This window comes from Bos indicus, chromosome 10 (assembly GCF_029378745.1).
Source record: "Bos indicus isolate NIAB-ARS_2022 breed Sahiwal x Tharparkar chromosome 10, NIAB-ARS_B.indTharparkar_mat_pri_1.0, whole genome shotgun sequence".
Lineage (NCBI taxonomy): Eukaryota > Metazoa > Chordata > Mammalia > Artiodactyla > Bovidae > Bos > Bos indicus.
In genome coordinates this window covers 9,346,811-9,367,105 of record NC_091769.1, presented here as the reverse complement: position 1 = coordinate 9,367,105, position 20,295 = coordinate 9,346,811, and the positions used below count along the sequence as shown (strand labels likewise).

At 37.2% G+C, this 20,295-nt stretch overlaps 1 protein-coding gene across 1 annotated transcript in view; it reads left to right on the top strand.

Moving 5' to 3' along the window:
- Positions 1 to 20,295, top strand: part of AP3B1 (adaptor related protein complex 3 subunit beta 1) — a 236,805-nt gene that overhangs the window by 14,411 nt on the left and 202,099 nt on the right. Inside the window, exon 2 of the mRNA XM_019968085.2 lies at positions 14,599 to 14,674. Coding sequence (XP_019823644.1) covers positions 14,599 to 14,674 — 76 coding nt within the window. The remainder of the gene's footprint in view (positions 1 to 14,598; positions 14,675 to 20,295) is intronic.

Sequence of the window (20,295 nt, the reverse complement as noted above, 5' to 3'; positions counted from 1 at the left end):
GTTTTCCAACAGAATGCAGAATTTAAAATGAACATGTAAAGCTCAGTGATTTGCATTTTCAGATTTTTTTTTTCCTGTCATAGGAAATTGTAGGACTTTTTTCTGTTTCTAGGCCTACATGGCCCTCATCAGGAAACTTGATAGGGCTGTGTGACTTTTGTAAAAAATCGTGATTAAAAAATATATAGCATAGAATTTACCGTCTTAACCATTTTTATGTGTATAGTCCCTTAGTGTCAAGTGTACTCACATTGTTGTTCAACAGATTCCGGAACTGTTTCGCTTTGAGAACAGTGCCAAGTGATTTTTTCAAAACTGAATTTTTTACTGAGATTTTCAAGTGCTTCAGGGACACAGCTTATCTAAGGTAGAGATTGCATATTGGTTTCCTCAATTCCCTAAACAGAAGGCTAATCCAAACTCATCAGATGGAAAACTTGCCTTCTGTGGCCTTGGAAAGTTGATTTTTTTCTTTTTAAGGATTTAAAAATTAATCTAGCTTTGAGTTGGCATATCTTATGAGCATAGTAGAAAACTTGTATTTATTTTACTGTAGTTTATGAATTTCTTGGAGGAAAATCTAATAGTAATACTCATACTTGATGCAGACACTGACTCTTTGGCATGTCTGTGTTTATGCCCATCTGCTCCTGTGGCACCATGCCCATTGTTACACTGGCATGCCAGTATCATTGGGGCATGTGAGCCAACAAAGATGAATTGTTTGGATGGAATACATTATTCTGTAATACTAATTAATTTTGAGCTGATGAATCTACATGAGATAATGTTAACCAAATATAGTCAAGTAATGTCAGTGAAAATAAAATTTATTTTGACTTAGACAAAAGTGTATCACAGATGCTTTAGACTACTACTGAGAATAGTTAGAATTAGTGTTTATTATGGCTCCAGTGATCAATTTTCTTTTCACAAAATTTTGAATTTAAGAGAAAAAAAATGCAAGTTTTCTTGTGGTTGATTATAAAAATTAGGGAAGTATTGTGGCACCATAGGTTATGGATTTTATACTTATTCTATAATTCTTGAAATGTTTTCTTAGTATACTCAACTTTAGAAATTCATAGCAATGTGGTAAATGGGAAGAATGTTGGATTTCAAAACAAGACTCAAGTTTAATTCTTTGCTCTGCTGTTCCCTAATTCTGTGGTGGTATACTTGAAAATTATGTTTAGAATTTCTTACATGTGTAATTTTTCACTTGCACATTATCCTTATATTCTCTGAGCTTCAGTTTCCTTATTAATTAAATAGTGAATAACTCCACATGCTTCCTAGAGACTCTGCGATACTAAAATAAATAAATAATGTTTTAAGTTCAAGAAAACAATACTGCTTTCAGATAAGTTAATTATATGTTATCAATGTAAGGCATGTTAGCAATCGAGATGTATCACTTCCCCTGTACCCCCCTGAGATAATCACAATGAAAAAGTTCTTGTGTATTCTTCTAGAAAAAAATGTGTAAACCAAATAATTATATATATGTATCAGATCAGATCAGATCAGTTGCTCAGTCGTGTCCGACTCTTTGTGACCCCGTGAATTGCAGCATGCCAGGCCTCCCTGTCCATCACCAACTCCCGGAGTTCACTGAGACGTCCATCGAGTCAGTGATGCCATCCAGCCATCTCATCCTCTGTCGTCCCCTTCTCCTCTTGCCTCCAATCCCTCCCAGCATCAGAGTCTTTTCCAATGAGTCAGCTCTTCGCACGAGGTGGCCCAAGTACAGGAGTTTCAGCTTTAGCATCATTCCTTCCAAAGAAATCTCAGGGCTGATCTCCTTCAGAATATATGTATAATATTACCAAATTATAATATATATTATAACATTTTAAAATGTTATTACAGCAAATCTTTATAATTGTTAGTGCATTACATCTTCTCCCTCATATTTATTGGTTTTATTTTCTCAATGAAATACCTTATATGTCCTCTGTCCATTTCCCTGTTGGATCGATTCTTGTTGATTAGTTAAGGGTCTTTTGTATTCTAAGGAAATTAGCTCTCTTACGAGTTAAATTCGAAATTCACTTATTCTTAGTGCAAAAATTTTAAAACTTTCTGTGTTTATCAAATTTAAATGACTTTTGAGACTCCATGAGCCTTTTAAATCTTTTTAATCTTTTATTAAAAAGGTGGCAACTTTGGTTTATGGTGCTGTTAAATAGAAAAAAGACTTAGCTTGTTCCTAAGTAGCTGAATGGCTCTGTGATAGTTCCTTTAAAACTTTAAGGATGAGTAGTCACATTCTAGAAAGTATTCCTTATATCCTGAGCAAAAGTAAAATCTACTTCCTGCTGCCTGCCAACAGAGTAGTAGCTGAGGACTTTGGTAAAGGGTTTGGCAAATGTGGAGACTTTGTATGATGTATATATGACATCATGGTTTTTAAAACATGCACATGTAGAATGTATACATGGAAGATGTATGCTTAGTTTTTAACTTTAATTGGGGTCGTGGACCATTTTGAGCATCCAGTGAAACCTTAGAGTTTTCCGGTAGTCCTTTAAGGAACACGGTTAGCATATAGCTTATGTTCACTTATTCTTTCAACTAATATTTATTGTGTGTTTAGTGTATTTGAGAAAACGACCATTGTGTACGTTTATAGACCTTCTTTTGGTCTTTATTATCTGTGTTTATTCCTGCCATGTATCTTTGCAAAATTCCTGTGGTTGGCTCCTTGTCTTTTGAGATCTCAGCTTAATTGATCACTTCTACCTATAGAGATCTTTTGTGATTGCCTAGTCTTACTTTAATTGCATTATCCTATTTTAATTATTTGAATGGTGCTTATTCTGTTTATATTTGTTTCCCTTCCCTTTCCCTCTCTCCTTCCCTCCTTCCCTCCCTCTTATGTCATTTCTGTCATTCCCCCTCACCCCTACCCGGCTCCCCTGCATTCTCACTTAGAATGTAAGTCCCAGTACTTAGAACAGTCCCTGGAACTTAGTACATACCGAATAAATGAATGTGCTAGGCCCGGTGGTGAGTGCTTTACAATGATCTCATTAAGTTTTCTTAACAACTTGTGTGAAGGATACCACCCTTTAGTTTTGTTGATTTTTATCTGTTGTAGTTGCTTTCTATTGTATTGAATTCTCCCCTTATTCTTTATTTCTTTACTTGTTCTTTGAGTTTAACTTGCTGTTGTTCTTCTAGTTTTCTGAAATGGAAGCCTAGAATATTGATATTCAATCTTTCTTCTTTTATATTGCATTTCAGTTCAGTTCGGTTGCTCAGTCATGTCCAACTCTTTGCGACCCCATGAAATGCATCACTCCAGGCCTCCCTGCCCATCACCAATTGCCCGAGTTCACCCAAACTCACGTCCATTGAGTCGGTGATGCCATCCAACCATCTCCTCCTCTGTCGTCCCCTTCTCCTCCTGCCTTCAGTCTTTCCCAGCATCAGGGTCTTCTCCAGTGAGTCAGTTCTTCGCATCAGGTGGCCAAAGTATTGGAGTTTCAGCTTCTGCATCAGTCCTTCCAATTAGAAATATAAATTTACTTCTAAGTGCTGCTTTTGCTGTATATCATGAGTTGTGAGCTGTTGCAATTTTGTTGGTCAGTTCAAAATATTTTCTAATATCCCTGATGATTTTTTCTTTGACCCATAGGTTATTTAAAGTGTGTTGCTTATCTTTCCAAACATCTGAGCATTTTCTAGTTTCATGGATTTTATGAATCCTTTTATGGATTTTTAGTTAGATTCCATGTACCCTAAGTGATTTTAGATCTTTGAAATTTGTTAAGATCTTATCCAGCATATAATTTTACTTTGATAAGTAATGTTCTGTGTGCACTCGAAAAGAATGTTTATTCTGCAGTTGTTGGATATACTGTTCTATGCATGTCAGGTTAAGCTGGTTATTTGTGTTCATATTATCTACATCTTCATTGAATTTTTTTATCTGCTTGTTCTAAGAGAGGTGTGTTAAGAGTGCCAGTCATGCTCGTGGATATATGTCTTTCTTCTATTAGTTCTGCTTTATAGATGGAAGTTTTCCTTTATAGATGAAAGGTATAAATTGAGAATAAATCCCATGTAAATTTAGAGTTATCTTCCTTTTGAAATGATATCCTTTTATATCCTGGCAGCAGATCCTCAGAAGTTATTGGTCTGAAAATCACTTTTTTTCACCTTCAGCTTTGAAGCATATTTTCTTTCAGTGGGTATAGAATTGTTTGTTGGCCTTTTTTCTTTCAGCTTTTTAAAGATGTCATTTGATTGTCTTCTGATGTCTGTAAATTCTTTTGAAAAATTGGCTGTCAGTATTATTGTTGATCCTTTTAAAACAAGGATTAATAAACTATGGCCTGTGCATTTGTGCATGCATGCTCAGTCGCTTAGTAGTATCTGATTCTATGTGAACATATGGACTGGAGCCTGCCAGGCTCCTCTGTCTGTGGAATTTTCCAGGCAAGAATACAGGAATGGGTTGCCATTTCCTGGTTCAGGAGATCTTCCCAACCCAGGGATCAAACCCGTGTCTCTTGTGTCTTCTGCATTGGCAGGTGGATTCTTTACCACTGTGCCACCTGGAAATCCTCATATGTGTAAAGTTTTATTAGAACACAGCCAGCCCATTTATTTATGTATTGTATTAACTGATTTTACTTTACAGTCCTCAGAGATGGTATGGCACGTAATGCGTAAAATATTGGGCCCTTTATTGAAAAGTTTTGTTGACCCTTTCCTTAAGGAAATGTCTTTTTTTTTTTTTGTATGTATTAAAGATTTTTCTCATTATCTTTTGATTTTCAGCTGTTTGACTATTCTAGACCGTGTGCGTGCGTGCGTGCGTGAGTGCGTGTGTGTGTGTGTCTGTCTGTCTGTCTCCATGTGTATGGCTTTATGTTTTTCCTTTTTTTTTTAAGATTTTAAAATATATAGTACGTTTACGTCTTTCATCAGTTTAGAAAAATTCTTAGCCATTAGCCTTTGAAATATTGCTTTTGTCCCATTCTTTTTGGGGTTTCCCTGATAGCTCAGTTGGTAAAGAATCTGAGTCTGGAAGATCTGCTGGAGAAGGGATAGGCTACCCACTTTTGTGTTCTTGGGCTTCCCTGTGGCTCAGCTGGTAAAGAATCTGCCTGCAATGCGAGAGACCTGCGTTCAATCCCTGGGTTGGGGAGAGCCCTTGGAGAAGGGAAAGGCTACCCACTCCAGTATTCTGGCCTGGAGAATTCTATAGAGTCCATGGAGTCACAAGGAGTCGGACACGACTGAGCAGCTTTCATTTTTCACTTGTCTCTCCGCCCTCTTTTTAGGTATGGTAGATATTCTGATTATATTATACAGGTCTCTGATGTGCTATTCAGTGTTTTCCATTCTTGTATTTCTTGGGGCTTCAGATTGCGTATCTCCTCTTGACCTGCCTTCACTTTCAGTAGTCCTGTTGTCTTCTGCTATTTTCAGTCTGCTCTTAAACCTATCTAGTGAGTTCTTCATTTCATAAACTATACTTTTAATTTCTGAATGTTCATTTGATTATTTTGTATAGATTTTACTACTTTATTGACATTCTTTATTATTTTGTCTCTTTTATCCATCTTTTCCTGTATTTTCCTGCCATATTAATTGTAGTGGTTTAAAAATCCCTGTTTAGTAACTAGTTTGTGAGTTACCCTGGATCTCTTTCTATTCCTTTTTGTCTTTTCTCTCCCTTCTCTCCTTCCCTCTTTCCTTCCACCCTTCCTCTCTCTTTCCTGTCATTTGTTCCTGTTTTTAGTGTGTCTCTTAAGTTTTGATCAGATGCTAGGTAATCAGGAACATAGATGAATCTCTGAATGATGTCTTCCAAAGAGGATTGTGTGTTTTGTTTTTTGTTTTTTCTGACAGTATAGTGCTGCTGCTGCTGCTAAGTCCCTTCAGTCGTGTCCTACCCTGTGCGACCCCATAGACGGCAGCCCATCAGGCTCCCCCATCCCTGGGATTCTCCAGGCAAGAACACTGGAGTGGGTTGCCATCCTTTTCCAGTGCGTGAAAGTGAAGTCGCTCAGTCGTGTCCGACTCTTCGCGACCCCATGGACTGCAGCCTACTAGGCTCCTCCTCCCATGGGATTTTCCAGGCAAGAGTACTGGAGTGGGGTGCCATTGCCTTCTCCGAGTACAGTGCTAGCAGAGCACTTTGGTCTTGTTTAAGTTCAGTTTTAGGCTTTTAAATAGGTTTTGTCTATTTCAATTTTTCTTATACTCCTAAGAAGTATCCTTACTTTTCAATTGTGCCCCTCCTGTGGTCTTAACTGAAAGAAAGGCCAGGGTATTTACCAACACCTCCCTGGAGAAGGAAATGGCACCCCATTCCAGTATTTTTGCCTGGGAAATCCCATGGACAGAGGAGCCTGGCGGGCATACAGTTCATGGGATCACAAGAGAGTCAGACATGACTGAGGAACCAGACCACCACCACGTCTCCTTGAGAGACTTGGTTTCCAGCTGCTCTTCCTGCAGTGTGTGGTTGCTGAACTCTGCTCAGGTATTAATCTGTAACCTCCCAGCCACTGTTGTTTTCTGCTGGATTTCCCACATTCTTACTCTGAAAACGTGGTCAACTACTGAAGGGACTTTGCACAGATTTTTTGTGCCTTTTCACTGGTTCCCTCCCCTGTAGTTTCACCCTTCAAGTTCCAGTTCCTTTGGTAGCCACAAACATTAACCTTTGTCTCTTTAGTCTTTTAAAACTGTCATTTTTATCCTTGGATTCTATTCTCCCAGATAGTGATTTGAGAAATGCAGTCGGGGAAAAAGCTGATGTGAATAAAGAGCCCACTTTATGTGCTTCCATTCCTTCCATGATCTTGGCCCCTTAAGTTCTGCCTGGATGACCTGAGAAAGTTACCTTATTTGTTTTTCCCAGTTTTTATAGTCATTTTCTGTGGCAGGTTTAGTGTCTTACAAGTAAGAGCACCACGGGCAGATCTGGAAGTGCCTACAGTGTCTTCTAAACATAACAGCCAGAATGATTCTGTTTGTGTATTAGACTATGACTTCTGTATTCATTCACCCTCCTGTGGTTCCTAACTTCATTCAGGGTGAATTATTTGCCTTTAGTATTATTTGCCTTCCTTCCTCTGCTCTGCCTAGAGTCTCTGCCTAGAGTGCTCTTTCTCTGTCCCTCCCCTCCAGTATCAGTACGACTGACTCCCTCACTTGGCAAATGTTTGTTCAGATATTTCCTTATTTAACCTATTCTGACCACCCTGTTTAAAATTGCCTCTTCCTTTCCCTTCTGCATTCTCTCTGCCTTTGCTCTGTTTTTCCCTCATATCATCCCATGATTTTAAAATTTATTCTTTTATTATGTTTGTTTGTTGTCTCTTTTACTTATTAAAATGAAAACTCTACAAGGGCAGGGATTTTCATCATTTTTGTTCATTGGTGTGTCACAAATGCAGATTAGAACCAGATGAGAATGGAGAATTACAGAATCTAAGGGAAGAAGGATTTTAGAGATAGAAGAGAAGTAGTCAGTTATATCAAATATCAAATCATCTAAAAGTATTTGTGAGATTTTTGCATTGGATTTTTAAAGAAGGAGGTTATTTGTTACTTTTGTGAAAGAAATTTTTATAGAAGAGCAGAGAGAAAACAAAGATTACCAAGGACTGAGGGTGTTGTGATAGCGATTGTAGACTATTCTTTTTTAGTTTTGTGGAGAGTATAGTAGAAAAAGTTCATATTTAGTTGGATAATTTATGGTTTCTCCCTTTGGAGAGTTAAGAAATGGATGATTCGGTAGTTGGAATTTTCTGGTTTTACTCACTTTTGTGTTTATTGATTAATACTTTGTGCCCAAAACCACATAAAGTTTTGAGTGTCATCCAAGGAGAGTTATGAGGTTTCACCTTGTGCACTGAAACTCATTATGAAGTGCAGTGCCTTTAGCTGCACAGTGCTAGAAAAAAGTGAATTTTGGCTCTTGTTCCCAGCCTCTTTTTTTCTGCATACCCATTCATACCTATGCAAGTAAATTTTGACTCTTGTTCCCAGCCTTTTTTTCCCTACATATTCTACATGCCTATTCATGTATACTGGAGAAGGAATTGGCAGCCCACTCCGGTGTTCTTGCCTGGAGAGCCCCAAGGACAGAGGAGCCTGGTGGCTGCAGTCCATGGGGTCACAAAGAATCGGACACACGTGGGCGACTGAGCAGCAGCATTCGTGTGTACAGTGGACCTTTTGCAGTTGAAGCATCTTTTACTTGAGTAGTTGTCAAATCGTGAAGAGGTGCCCACGATTTAGAATATTTTGGTGAGGCTTGAGAAAGTTTCATACTGTTCGAGGGGTTCTCAAGGCAAGAATACTGAAGTGGTTTGCCATTCCCTTCTCCAGTGGACCACATTCTGTCAGACCTCTGTATCATGACCCACCCCTCTTGGGTGGCCCCACACGGCATGGCTTAGTTTCACTGAGTTAGACAAGGCTGTGGTCCGTGTGATCAGATTGGCCTGTTGTCTGTGATTGTGGTTTCAGTCTGTGTGCCCTCTGATGCCCTCTCTCAGTGCCTACCTCTTACTTGGGTTTCTCTTCCCTTGGACGTGACGTAGCTCCTTTTGGCTGTTCCAGCAAAGCGGAGCCACTGCTCCTTACCTCAGACGTGGGGTAGCTTCTCTTGGCTGCCGCCCCTGAGCTTGGTCGTGGGGTAGCTCCTCTCTGCCGCCGCCCCCGGCCTCAGGCCTGGGGTAGCTCCTCTCGGCCACCACCGAGAATCAAGATTGCCAGGAGAAATATCAATAACCTCAGATATGCAGATGACACCACCCTTATGGCAGAAAGTAAAGAAGAACTAAGGAGCCTCCTGATGAAAGTGAAAGAGGAGAGTGAAAAAGTTGGCGTAAAGCTCAACATCCAGAAAACTAAGATCATGACATCTGTTCCTATCACTTCATAGCAAATAGATGGGGAAAGAGTGGAAACAGTGGCTGATTTTATTTTTCTGGGCTCCAAAATCACTGCACATGGTGACTGCAGCCATGAAATTAAAAGACCCTTACACCTTGGATGGAAAGTTATGACCAACCTAGATAGCATATTCAAAAGCAGAGATATTACTTTGCTAACAAAGCTCTATCTAGTCAAGGCTGTGGTTTTTCCAGTGGTCATGTATGGATGTGAGAGTTGGACTGTGAAGAAGGCTGAGTGCCGAAGAATTGATGCTTTTGAACTGTGGTGTTGGAGAAGACTTTTGAGACTCCTGTGGACTGCAAGGAGATCCAACCAGTTCATCCTAAAGGAGATGAGTCTTGGGTGTTCATTGGAAGGACTGATGTTAAAGCTGAAAATCCAATACTTTGGCCACCTGATGCGAAGAGTTGACTCATTTGAAAAGACCCTGATGCTGGGAAAGATTGAGGGCAGGGGGAGAAGGGGATGACAGAGGATAAGGTGGTTGGATGGCATCACCAACTCAATGGACATGGGGTTGGGTGGACTCTGGATGTTGGTGAGGGACAGGGAGGCCTGGCATACTGCGGTTCATGGGGTCACAAAGAGTTGGACACGACTGAGTGAACTGAACTGAGAAAGTTTCAGTCCTCCCCCTTCAAAGATTTTTGATGCGTCCTTTTGAGGATGTACTTTACTGCTGATGGGAAATCACTTTTCATCACTTTTCCCAATCCATCATTCCTGGATTTAAAATTCAAGTGTTACTTTCTATAGTACCCAAATTTTTGTGATTCTTTTGAGAGAAAAGGAAGTAATTATGTAGTACAGTGCTCTCAAACTGGTGAAGGGCCCTTTTTTTTCTTTTAAATTTCCAATCCATTATGGATAGATACTTCTGTAAAATACAATAAAAAATGAATTTCTGGAAAAAGCATGCAAAATGCTAGCCCTAGTTTTCTGTTACATTCAAACATATATAACTACACTGTTGAAGTGCCCTAAGTATAGTCTCTCAGATTCTGTTTATATCTCCTATGGATTAGTGGCAAGAATTTGTGCGCTGGTAATGGTTCTTGGACGAGTCCTCCTCAGAACAGATCAGGAGAAGCGCTGAGACAGTGTGCAGTGCTGCAGTGTTAGTTTTCCCCTTAATCTACACAGTCATTCAAAGGAGTAGGAGGTTTTAATGAGTTATGGATTGCAGATTTTTTAAAAAGAGGTAATTTATACACTGTAAAAGCTTTACTACTTCTTAAGTTCTGAAAGGGTAATTGTTCAAAATTTGCTTTTTGAATAGTTGCTGCTTTACACAGTGCTGAAGTAAAAGTGACTTCTTGGTACCAGTAAGACTTGGTACTAGTAAGATTTTCTTTAACTTTCCAGTTATTTTTCTTCAGTTCTTAAAACTATAAAAACAAGCATATTTTGAACATGAAAGGAAAAGTTATACCACTTAACACCACAAGATGTCACTTATGTAAAAATAAAGTTGTATTTTAATACTCAAAAGCTGAAAAGCTACAGGTAAGTAGATAAATGAAGAACTAGGTAAATTAAAAAAGCAGTATTTGGATTGGTTTTTGGTACAATCAATGAAAATATTGCTAATTCAGCATTGTTTTGAATCAACTCGATGTTTCACACAAAGAATTTCTTTTTGTTCCTTATTTAGATTTTTCAAAATTATAAAACTAAATTCTTAAGATTAATATAGTAATACATGTTAATTGACCATATTTGAATCTATATAATGAAGGAGGTAGACCTAAAATGGCTCAGTACAAGTGAACATATCTTGAGAGTAAACGAGGTGTTTTGGTATTAACTTTCCCATATCTTTACTGTTTTGGTGACAAGCAAAGAAGAATTTGGGTAGAGATATGTAATTTATATCAGAATTTTCAATGGGTCTTTATGACATATCTGAGAAGTTGAATATTACATCAGGTTGAAGCAGTGCCTAGGAGTTTTCTTGTTTCTTTTCTCTGAACCTCAAAGTTATTAGCTTTCTCCCCATGTTAACACTGAAGATATTTATATTTGTTATTGAAGACCATCTTTTTTCTGTTAACCATGAAGAGCAAAACCTTTGACTTTAATATCAGGTTCCTGTTTTCTTATTTTTAATTTAAGAGAGCGGGTCAGGACATGAAGGTGTTTGGGATTGGAACTGTAGCATAAGGAACAAACCAAGTTTTCATTAGGCCGTGAATAAGATTACACCTGGAGTTGGAGGTTGGAATGTCCTGAAAATTGACACTTCATTATTCTTCATTGCTCATTTTTCTCTCCAGATAACACTTGTAGAGAAGATTGGTAGAATACTCTTGGGGAAAAAAGGGATCAGACATGAGAAAATGAAATTTTTTTTTTTTGACATGTACGTGTGTGGTCACTCTTTCTGTTTACTTATCTAATTACTTTACCTTTTTTCAAGTTCTTACTTACAAAAAGTTTTTAAAGGTTTCTTTTAGGTTTTTTAAAAAAATATAAAAGCCTACATGGTCAGTAAGTAAAATAGGAAAATAGCAAAAAGTAGAAGGGGGCAAAAAACCTGATTTGTGGGTCCTGCCACAAAAAATTTCAACAAAAGGAATTTTTGTTCCTTTTCAGTTAACAGTGCAGTGTGAAAGAACAGGGAGTTTTAAGAAGGAATTCTGAATTCATTGCAGTGAGCAATTGGAGTATTTTATATTTGGTTGTTATATGTCCTCAGATGTAGTTCTTATATGTCACTTTCTTACTATTTGTATGTTTTCTAGCTATATTTTTAATTAGAGAAAAGTAGTTATTGTGATTATTTATTGTGTCTTGCTAGTGGTCACCATTGTATTTAATTTTATGAGCTGCTTGGAAAGGAAGAGTAACTTTTTCATAATAAATCTCATTGCCTTTATTTATTTTTCCTGCAATGACAGTTTGTAACATTTAACTCCGGAGAAGGCAATGGCACCCCACTCCAGTACTCTTGCCTGGAAAATCCCATGGACGGAGGAGCCTGGTAGGCTGCAATCCATGGGGTCGCTAGGAGTCGGACACAACTGAGTGACTTCACTTTCACGCATTGGAGAAGGAAATGGCAGCCCACTCCAGTGTTCTTGCCTGGAGAATCCCAGGGACACAGGAGCCTGGTGGGCTGCCGTCTATGGGGTCACACAGAGTCGGACACGACTGAAGCGACTTAGCATAGCATAGCAACATTTAACTCCAGTATTAGTTTGCTAGGACTGCCATAACAAAATACTACAGACTCAGTGGCCTAATCACAAATTTATTTCCCCAGATCCTGGAGGCTAGAAATTGCAAATCAGAGTTTTGGCAGATTTGGTTTCCGCTGAAGCCTCTCTCCCCGGCTTGCAGATGGCCACCTACTTGCTGTGCCCTCACATGGTCATCTTTTGGGCTTTGTGAATCAGTCCTAACCTGCTCTTCTTATAAAAAATCACTTATATTGGATGAGGGCCCACCCATGTTGACCTATTTTAATTTAATTAACCTCTTCAATGATTCTTCAAATACATTCATATTCTGTGATATTGAGGGTTGGGATTTTAACATAGGAATTTTGGAAGGGACACAATTCAGCTCATAATAACACATGATCAATCATTTATTCTTGGTATGTGCTTACTGCCTGTATTAGGCCTAAATTTGTAAAATGTAAAGTACTTTTGTCAAGGATGTCTATTTAGAGGAGTTAAGGAGGCTCTTCTCACCTACTTTTAAGCTTAAGCTGAGATCAGAGAGCTTCTGATCTCAGAAGCTCCGTTTGGGTCCGCACATGCGTGTGAGCACCTTGAACCGTATTGCATGAAGCTGTGTGGAGTAAATTTTTAAAATCTCTTTTCTGGAGAGTTTGTTGTAGAAACTATTAAAAATTGCTAATCATAAACTGATAACGAGTACAAAGTGATTAGTTATAGTTTGTAATACTACAATCTTTATAGTCATTTAAGAGGATTTTTCAGTGCTGTCCTAAAATAAGGTTCAGTGATTTAAATTCTTGAGTAAGATTGAGACTTAAGTGTGATACTCTTAATTTCAGAGTATGTATAATGGTGGCTTATCAGATCCTTAATAATGTATTTCTCAGAAACAGATGTCTTTTAATCTTTTGGAGTATTTATATCTTATTCACACATGTGAATAAAACACTACAAAAACTTTTTAATATTTTAATGGAGGTATAATTCTCATACACCAAATTACCCAATTTTAGATTACAATTAGATGGGTTTTCAGAGAAGGCAATGGCACCCCACTCCAGTACTCTTGCCTGGGAAATCCCATGGACGGAGGAGCCTGGTAGGCTACAGTCCATGGGGCCGCTAAGAGTCAGACACGACTGAGCGAGTTCACTTTCACTTCTCGCTTTCATGCATTGGAGAAGGAAATGGCAGCCCACTCCAGTGTTCTTGCCTGGAGAATCCTGGGAACAGAGGAGCCTGCTGGGTTTCTGTCTATGGGGTCGCACAGAGTCGGACACGACTGATGCGACTTAGCAGCAGTAGCAGCAGATGGCTTTTTGACAGATGTATACACCTGTGAAATCACTACCACAGTTAAGAAGATACACAACATTTCCATCTTCTTATGGAAGGAATTTCTAATGTCCCTTTGTCCATTTCTCCTTCTACCTATGAATCCACTACCTTGGTTCTGTCCCTACAGACTGCATTTTCTAGAACTTTAAATTAATTCAATTATGGTCTTTTGTGTCTGGTGTCTTTCAGTCACATAATAATTTTGAGACTTCATCCATATTATTGCATGTATCAGTGGTTGGTTCTTTTTCCTTCATGAGTAATATTCCAGTGTATGGCTAAATCCCATTTTGCTGATGGACATTTAGATTGTTTCTGGTTTTTTTGCTATGGATAAAGCTGCTGTGAATATTCTTAAAGTTATTCTGTAGAATGTTTTTCTTTCTCTGAAAGTGGAATGACTGGATCACATAGTAGGTTTATGTTTAAATTTGGAAGGAACTCCCAATTTTCTAAAGTGATTGTACTCTTTTACATTCCTACCAGCAGTGTATGAGAGTTCTAGTTGCTCCGTAGCCTTGGCAATATTTGTTATTGTCATTGTCTTAATTTCATCTATTCTCATGGATGTGTAATGGTTTCTCATTAAATTTGCATTTTTGATAGTTAATGACCTTAAGTATTTAACAGTTTTCCTAATCTTTTTGTGTGTGTGTGTGTGAAATGCCTGTTCAGGTTTTTTTGACCATTTAAAAAAATTGGTGTGCCATCTTATAAGTGAGTTGTAATTGTTATATAACTTTTTTATAATTAAATTTCTGATTTTGAAATAATTGTAGATTCATATACAGGTATAAAAAGTAATACAGAGAGATTCTGTGTACCCTTTACCCAGTTTCCTTCAATGATAAACTATAGTACAACATCACAGCCAAGATGTTGACATTGACATACTTCATGAGTCTTGTTCTGATTTTCCTACTTTTATTTGTACTTAACTTGTAGATGTCTTTGTTAGGGTAGTGTTCTATTCCATTTAACCACTTTGATATTATTTTGTAGGGTTAGATGAGAAACATGTACTTAATTACAAGTAAGAAAATAATTTGGTAGTAATGTACATCATGTTATTAAAATTACATGTTTTAATGCCTGTGCCATATAAAATCTAAATATGCAATTTTTCTTTTGTGTGTAGAAATGAAGATCTAAAGCAAATGTTAGAGAGCAACAAAGATTCTGCTAAATTGGATGCTATGAAACGGATTGTTGGGGTAGGTAAAATAATTAGATCATTTTGACTTTTGAATAAATGACAAGTAGTGATATGCTAAAAATATATATTGTAGAATATGTTAACTACCAAATCAAGCATTCCCATCTACCCTTTATTATTAGAATTTCCTGTCTAAAATGTTTTGGAAGAAGTAATGAAGTAACAAAATTCAGAAACTTGAGTTCTAATTCTGTCTTTTCTGTTTCTCAAATATTTCTTTTGTCAAATAGAGAGTGCTAATCACCTTGAAGAGAAAGTAAGATTATATACTACAATATTTTGACTTCCTACAAAGAGGGATACTAATGAGCTAAAGGATATTTTTTTGGTCATTCTATGACCTAAAAATTGTGAGCATGCTTTCTTCTGATCTTCAAATTTCTTTACTACTAATACAAATGGTTTATTCAGTTTATCAGCATAGAACTTCTAATGAATATTAAGAGATGTAAAAACATTCTCTACTTTTCTGTTGTAATGCAAAATTCAGATAGTAGTCTAAAATATTATTATGTAAGGGGTTCTACTGTCAGAATTAAAAATATAATGCAATTTCTGATTATATAATGTTTAAGAATATTTTTGCAATTTGTGTGGGTCTTGCCCTTTTTTTTTTTGATTGTTTGTACTGACAGTGAAAAAAACTGGCTTAATTCAGTGACTATCTGATGCTAAAGAGTCTGCTTGTCTCAGTGGAATTAAATTTGTCAGACCTTGTCTTTCTTACTACTACTTTGCTTTTTTCACCACCATTGCTGATTTTGTTTTCCAGAACTTTTTGTATCAGGTCAAAATGTAGTAAATTCACGTAATTGCAAAAATAAACTCTACTGTAGTAGGGTGTAAACACAGCTGAAACAGTACTGTTTTCCAGCAGACAGTGCCACCATATGAGAGTCTGAAATCTCCATTCTAAAATCCAAATCCCATTTACGAAGGATGATTATAGATATGAATTTACTGTGTTCAAAAGTTTGTTGTTGTGAAAACCCAATATGTAAAAGTCAAGGACTAATTATACCTGTAGAACTTGCTTGATTCTTTTATTTAGATTTATGTCATTTGGTAATGGAGGCAAAGGTTGAAGAGTTTTTGGTAAATTTTTCATTTGTTCATGTTAAACCAAGGCTTCCCTAGTGGCTCGGCAGATAAAGAATTCACCTGCAATGCAGAAGACATAGGAGATACAGGTTTGGTCCCTGGGGTCAGGAAGATTCCCTGAAGTTCGTAATGGCAACCCAATCCAGTATTCTTGCCTGAAAACTCCCATGGACAGAGGAACTTGGCAGACTTCAGTCTGTGGGGCCACAAATAGTTGGACACGACTGAGTGACTGAGCACACACGCAATGTTATACCATATAATAATAGCGTTTGTGGAGAGGTAGTTCTTTGCTTTACATGGCTTTGGGATTTGAATTTCAGTCACCACAGTTTAGTTAAATAACACCAGTCTCCTCACAATAGGTTTATATTTCAGTTATCATGGTACATTGACTTAGTAATTGCATACTGTTTCATCATTAACTCTCCAGTCCTCAACTCACTATATATATAACAAATATGCGTATGTCATGTCACTTCTTTCAAAGTTATTTTTAGCAGTTGGTCACTGTGTGTGTTGCTCAGCTTGTGTACAGACTGCAAAGCATGCAGTAGTGATCCCTCCTTGTTTACCAGTGAGAAGCCCACTTGACATTTTACCAAAATGAATGATTAAAAGAAGAATTTGATCAACAAAGATAAAAATGCAGGAAGGAAATGAAAAGTGATAACACTAGAAATGAAATTCAGGTAGAATGTAACTGGAATTGTGGAGAAGTTGGTGACTGTGGGCATGCTGATGCCGCCACTTTTGGAGAGACTCTAAATCCTGCCGGGGAAATGCCATGGACAGAGGAGCCTGGCGGGCTGTTACAGTCCATGGGATTGCAGAGTCAGGCATGACTGAGCATGCACAAACGTGTAGCTAGAGGCACTTCAGTAAGGTAGGCTTTTCAACATAAATGAGGAAAATGGTTGTGATGAAAAGGCTGAAGATAACGCCAGAGGAAGTGATGCTGCCAAAATCTTCACATTAGAGGAACTCTAGGAGATAATTCACCACATTAGAAGTACCAATGACACAACCTTGGAAGCTGATCCAGACTTAGAATTAATTTACCAAGGAATATACAAGATGCTTGCATGCACGCATGCTCAGTCGCTTCAGCTGTGTCTAACTCTTTGCCACCCCACTTTAGCCCACCAGGCTCCTCTGACCATGGCATTCTCCAGGCAAGAATACTGGAGTGGGTTGCCATGCCCTCCTGCAGGGGATTTTCCCAACCCAGGAATTGAATCCAAGTCTCTTATGTCTCTTTCATTGGAGGGCACATTCTTTACCACTAGCACTACGTGGGAAGCCCTAAAGACGCTTGCTTGATACTTCAAATGATGAGAATAAGGCAGGTCCATTCAGACTACTCCTGATCAGTTAATTCTCAATGACTCTGATGTTTTATGGTACAGTATATTAAATAAATGTTAATTTTATCATTTTTCATTTTCCTACCTATATTTTTCTGACAGTAATAAGAGAGTATTAAATGTTTTTTATAAAATTCTTATAAGTTACAGATCCAGTTGTCAAGATTGCTTTACATTGGTTTCAGCTTGCAGACCTGCAGGATACAGTCCTGCAGTGCCATATAAAGCAGGCAGTACTCTTAATTATTTCACTGAATTTTGGTTTTACATCCCTCTAAGGTAAATTATTTCACTAAGTCTGAGGATGCTATTGAAATTCCTAAATATGAAAATGATATATTTGGTAGTTTTTTTCTATATTCCTGTTTCAAACTGATAAATAAAATGGATATTCTCAACAATCTAGACTACTTGAGTGTTATAAATGTAATTTGCATGTAAATAGACATCATAAAGAAGTATAAATATAACTATGGTAGTAGTTAGTCTGGTAGTTACAGACTTTCTCTTATTAGGAAGTTTATATAAATATAAATTTGGAACTTGATCAACAACTGTAGGAAAATGATTATTAATTAAAAATTATTCCTTCACTTTGTATACACTTTGTATAATGTCCTCAGGATTTATCCATATTGTTAAAAATGTCAGAATTTCTTCCTTTCTCATGGCTGAATAATATCCCATTTTATATACAACACAGACACATTTATGTATGTGTGTGTGTGTAAGAAAGATGTAAGGTATAGCTCACATTACCAGTTTACTTTACCAGCAGTGCACAGTGTTTCCCTTTATCCACATCCTCACAAACACCTGTTATGTCTTGTCTTTTTGTTCATAGCAGTTCTAAGAGGTTTGAGGTGGTAACCTCATTGTAGATTTGATGTACATTTCCTTGATAATGACTGATGTTGAACAACATCTTTTTCTTGTACCTGTTGGCACCTTTAATTTACAGAGTATTCTATGTCAATTATATCTCCATAGACCTGGAAAAAAATTATTAGACAAGTGACACAAATAGGTATTTGTAAATTTTCAAATAATATTGAGATATACAAAGTAAAAATTTCATCTTCCAGGTATACTTTAGGATTAAATTGTAAAGTTCTGTTAATTGTTTTTGGATTTTGATTAGGGTAATAGGAATTTGTGTATTTCCATCTCCACTCTTTTCCTGTCTTTCAGTAGCATTATATTCATATCTTATAGTTTCTAATCATAAGGAATCTTGAACATTCCTTGCTAGATTCGTTCTTACGTACTTTTCAGTTTCGTTTGCCATTATGAATGGTCCCTTTCGTTATATTTTCAAAATTAATTATTACTAGTGTATAGGAGAACAAATGACTTTTCTGTTCTTGTATTTGACCTTCTCAGTGAACTTTTCTTAAATCTGATAGTTTTTTGGTTTCTTTGCTTGATTTTTGTATAGTTAATTGCATTATCCAGAAGTTATGACAGATTTATTTTCAAATATTTTTATCTCTTACTCGTTTCTCTTCTCTCTTTGCATGAATTAAGTTACACTATGATGTTCAATAGTAGGCATGGTAGAAGACAACACTGTGTTGTTTCTGATTTTAATGGAAATATTTGTAATATTTTACTCTTGCGGAATTCAAGTAGATATATATCTATATATTTAAGTGAAGTTGTATTATAATTTTCATTTTGTCTTGTGTTGAGGTTTTTTTTATTAGATTCAGAGCATGAGTTATTATTTAAGCCATCTTGGCCTGCTCCTTTATTGCAAAGATCTCCCCTCTCATTTTTAGCCTTTATGTATAAGTCTGAGATCTCGTTTGCATTATTTCTTATGTATGATGTGAGATTAAGAGACGAATGTTTTTTTAACACATGTATATCTAATTTGCCTCCATTTTTATTAAATATTTCAATGTTTGTTATTAAAAAACTATCCTTTCCCAACCAAATTTCAACCTCAAATGACAATCAGTTTACTGTGTATTTGTGGACCCACTTCTGAACTCTCCTGGTTCATGGGTCTTTGTGGCCCTCAGTTTACCAATACCTCACCCTTGATTTCTGTAGCTTTAAAATAAAGTACTGGAAGTCTTCCTTAAAAAAAAAAAAAGCTTTGTTTATGCTATATCCTTTGCATTTCCTTGTAAATTTTGAAAGGTTGTCAGTTTCTACAAAAAAAAACCTTCAGTTCAGTTCATTCAGTTCAGTCGCTCAGTTGTGTCCGACTCGTTGCGACCCCATGAATCGCAGCACACCAGGCTTCCCTGTCCATCACCAACTCCCGGAGTTCACTCAAACTCATGTCCATCGAGTTGGTGATGCCATCCAGCCATCTCATCCTCTGTCGTCCCCTTCTCTTCCTGCCCCCAATCCCTCCCAGCATCAGGGTCTTTTCCAATGAGTCAATGCTTTGCATGAGGTGGCCAAGTATTGGAGTTTCAGCTTTAGCATCAGTCCTTCCAGTGAACACCCAGGACTGATCTTACTGGGATTTATAATGAAATTTATTAAATCTGGGCTTTCCTAGTAGCTCAGCTGGTAAAGAATCTGCCTGCATTGCAGGAGACCTGGGTTTGATCCCTGGGTTGGGAAGATCCCCTGGAGAAGGGAAAGGCTACCCGCTCCAGTGTTCTGGCCTGAAGAATTCCATGGACTGTATAGTCTGTGAGATCGCAGAGAGTCAGATACGACTGCATTAAATCTATAGATCAATTGACTTTTGACATCATTTTGTCTTATGACCCATGATCGTAATTCTCTCTCTTGTTTCTGTTATTTTTAATTTCTATCAACACTATAGTATAGTTTTTAGTGTAAAATTTTAAGTTCTGTTTTTTTTTTTTGTTAATAGTTATTCTAAATATTTTGTATCTTTGATTGCTATTAAATACTGTGTTTCAATTTTTTAAAATGGTAATGATATTTAATAAGATAAATTCAATGAACATAAGTAAATGTCTATAAATATAAGGTTTTCTTCATGGCACAACGCTACATCACATTCAGTTCAGTTCAGTTCAGTTGCTCAGTCATGTTTGACTCTTTGCAACCCCATGGACTGCAGTATGCCAGGCTTACCTGTCCATCACCAACTCGCGGAGCTTACTCAAACTCATGTCCACTGAGTCAGTGATGCCATCTCTGACATCAACCATTTCAT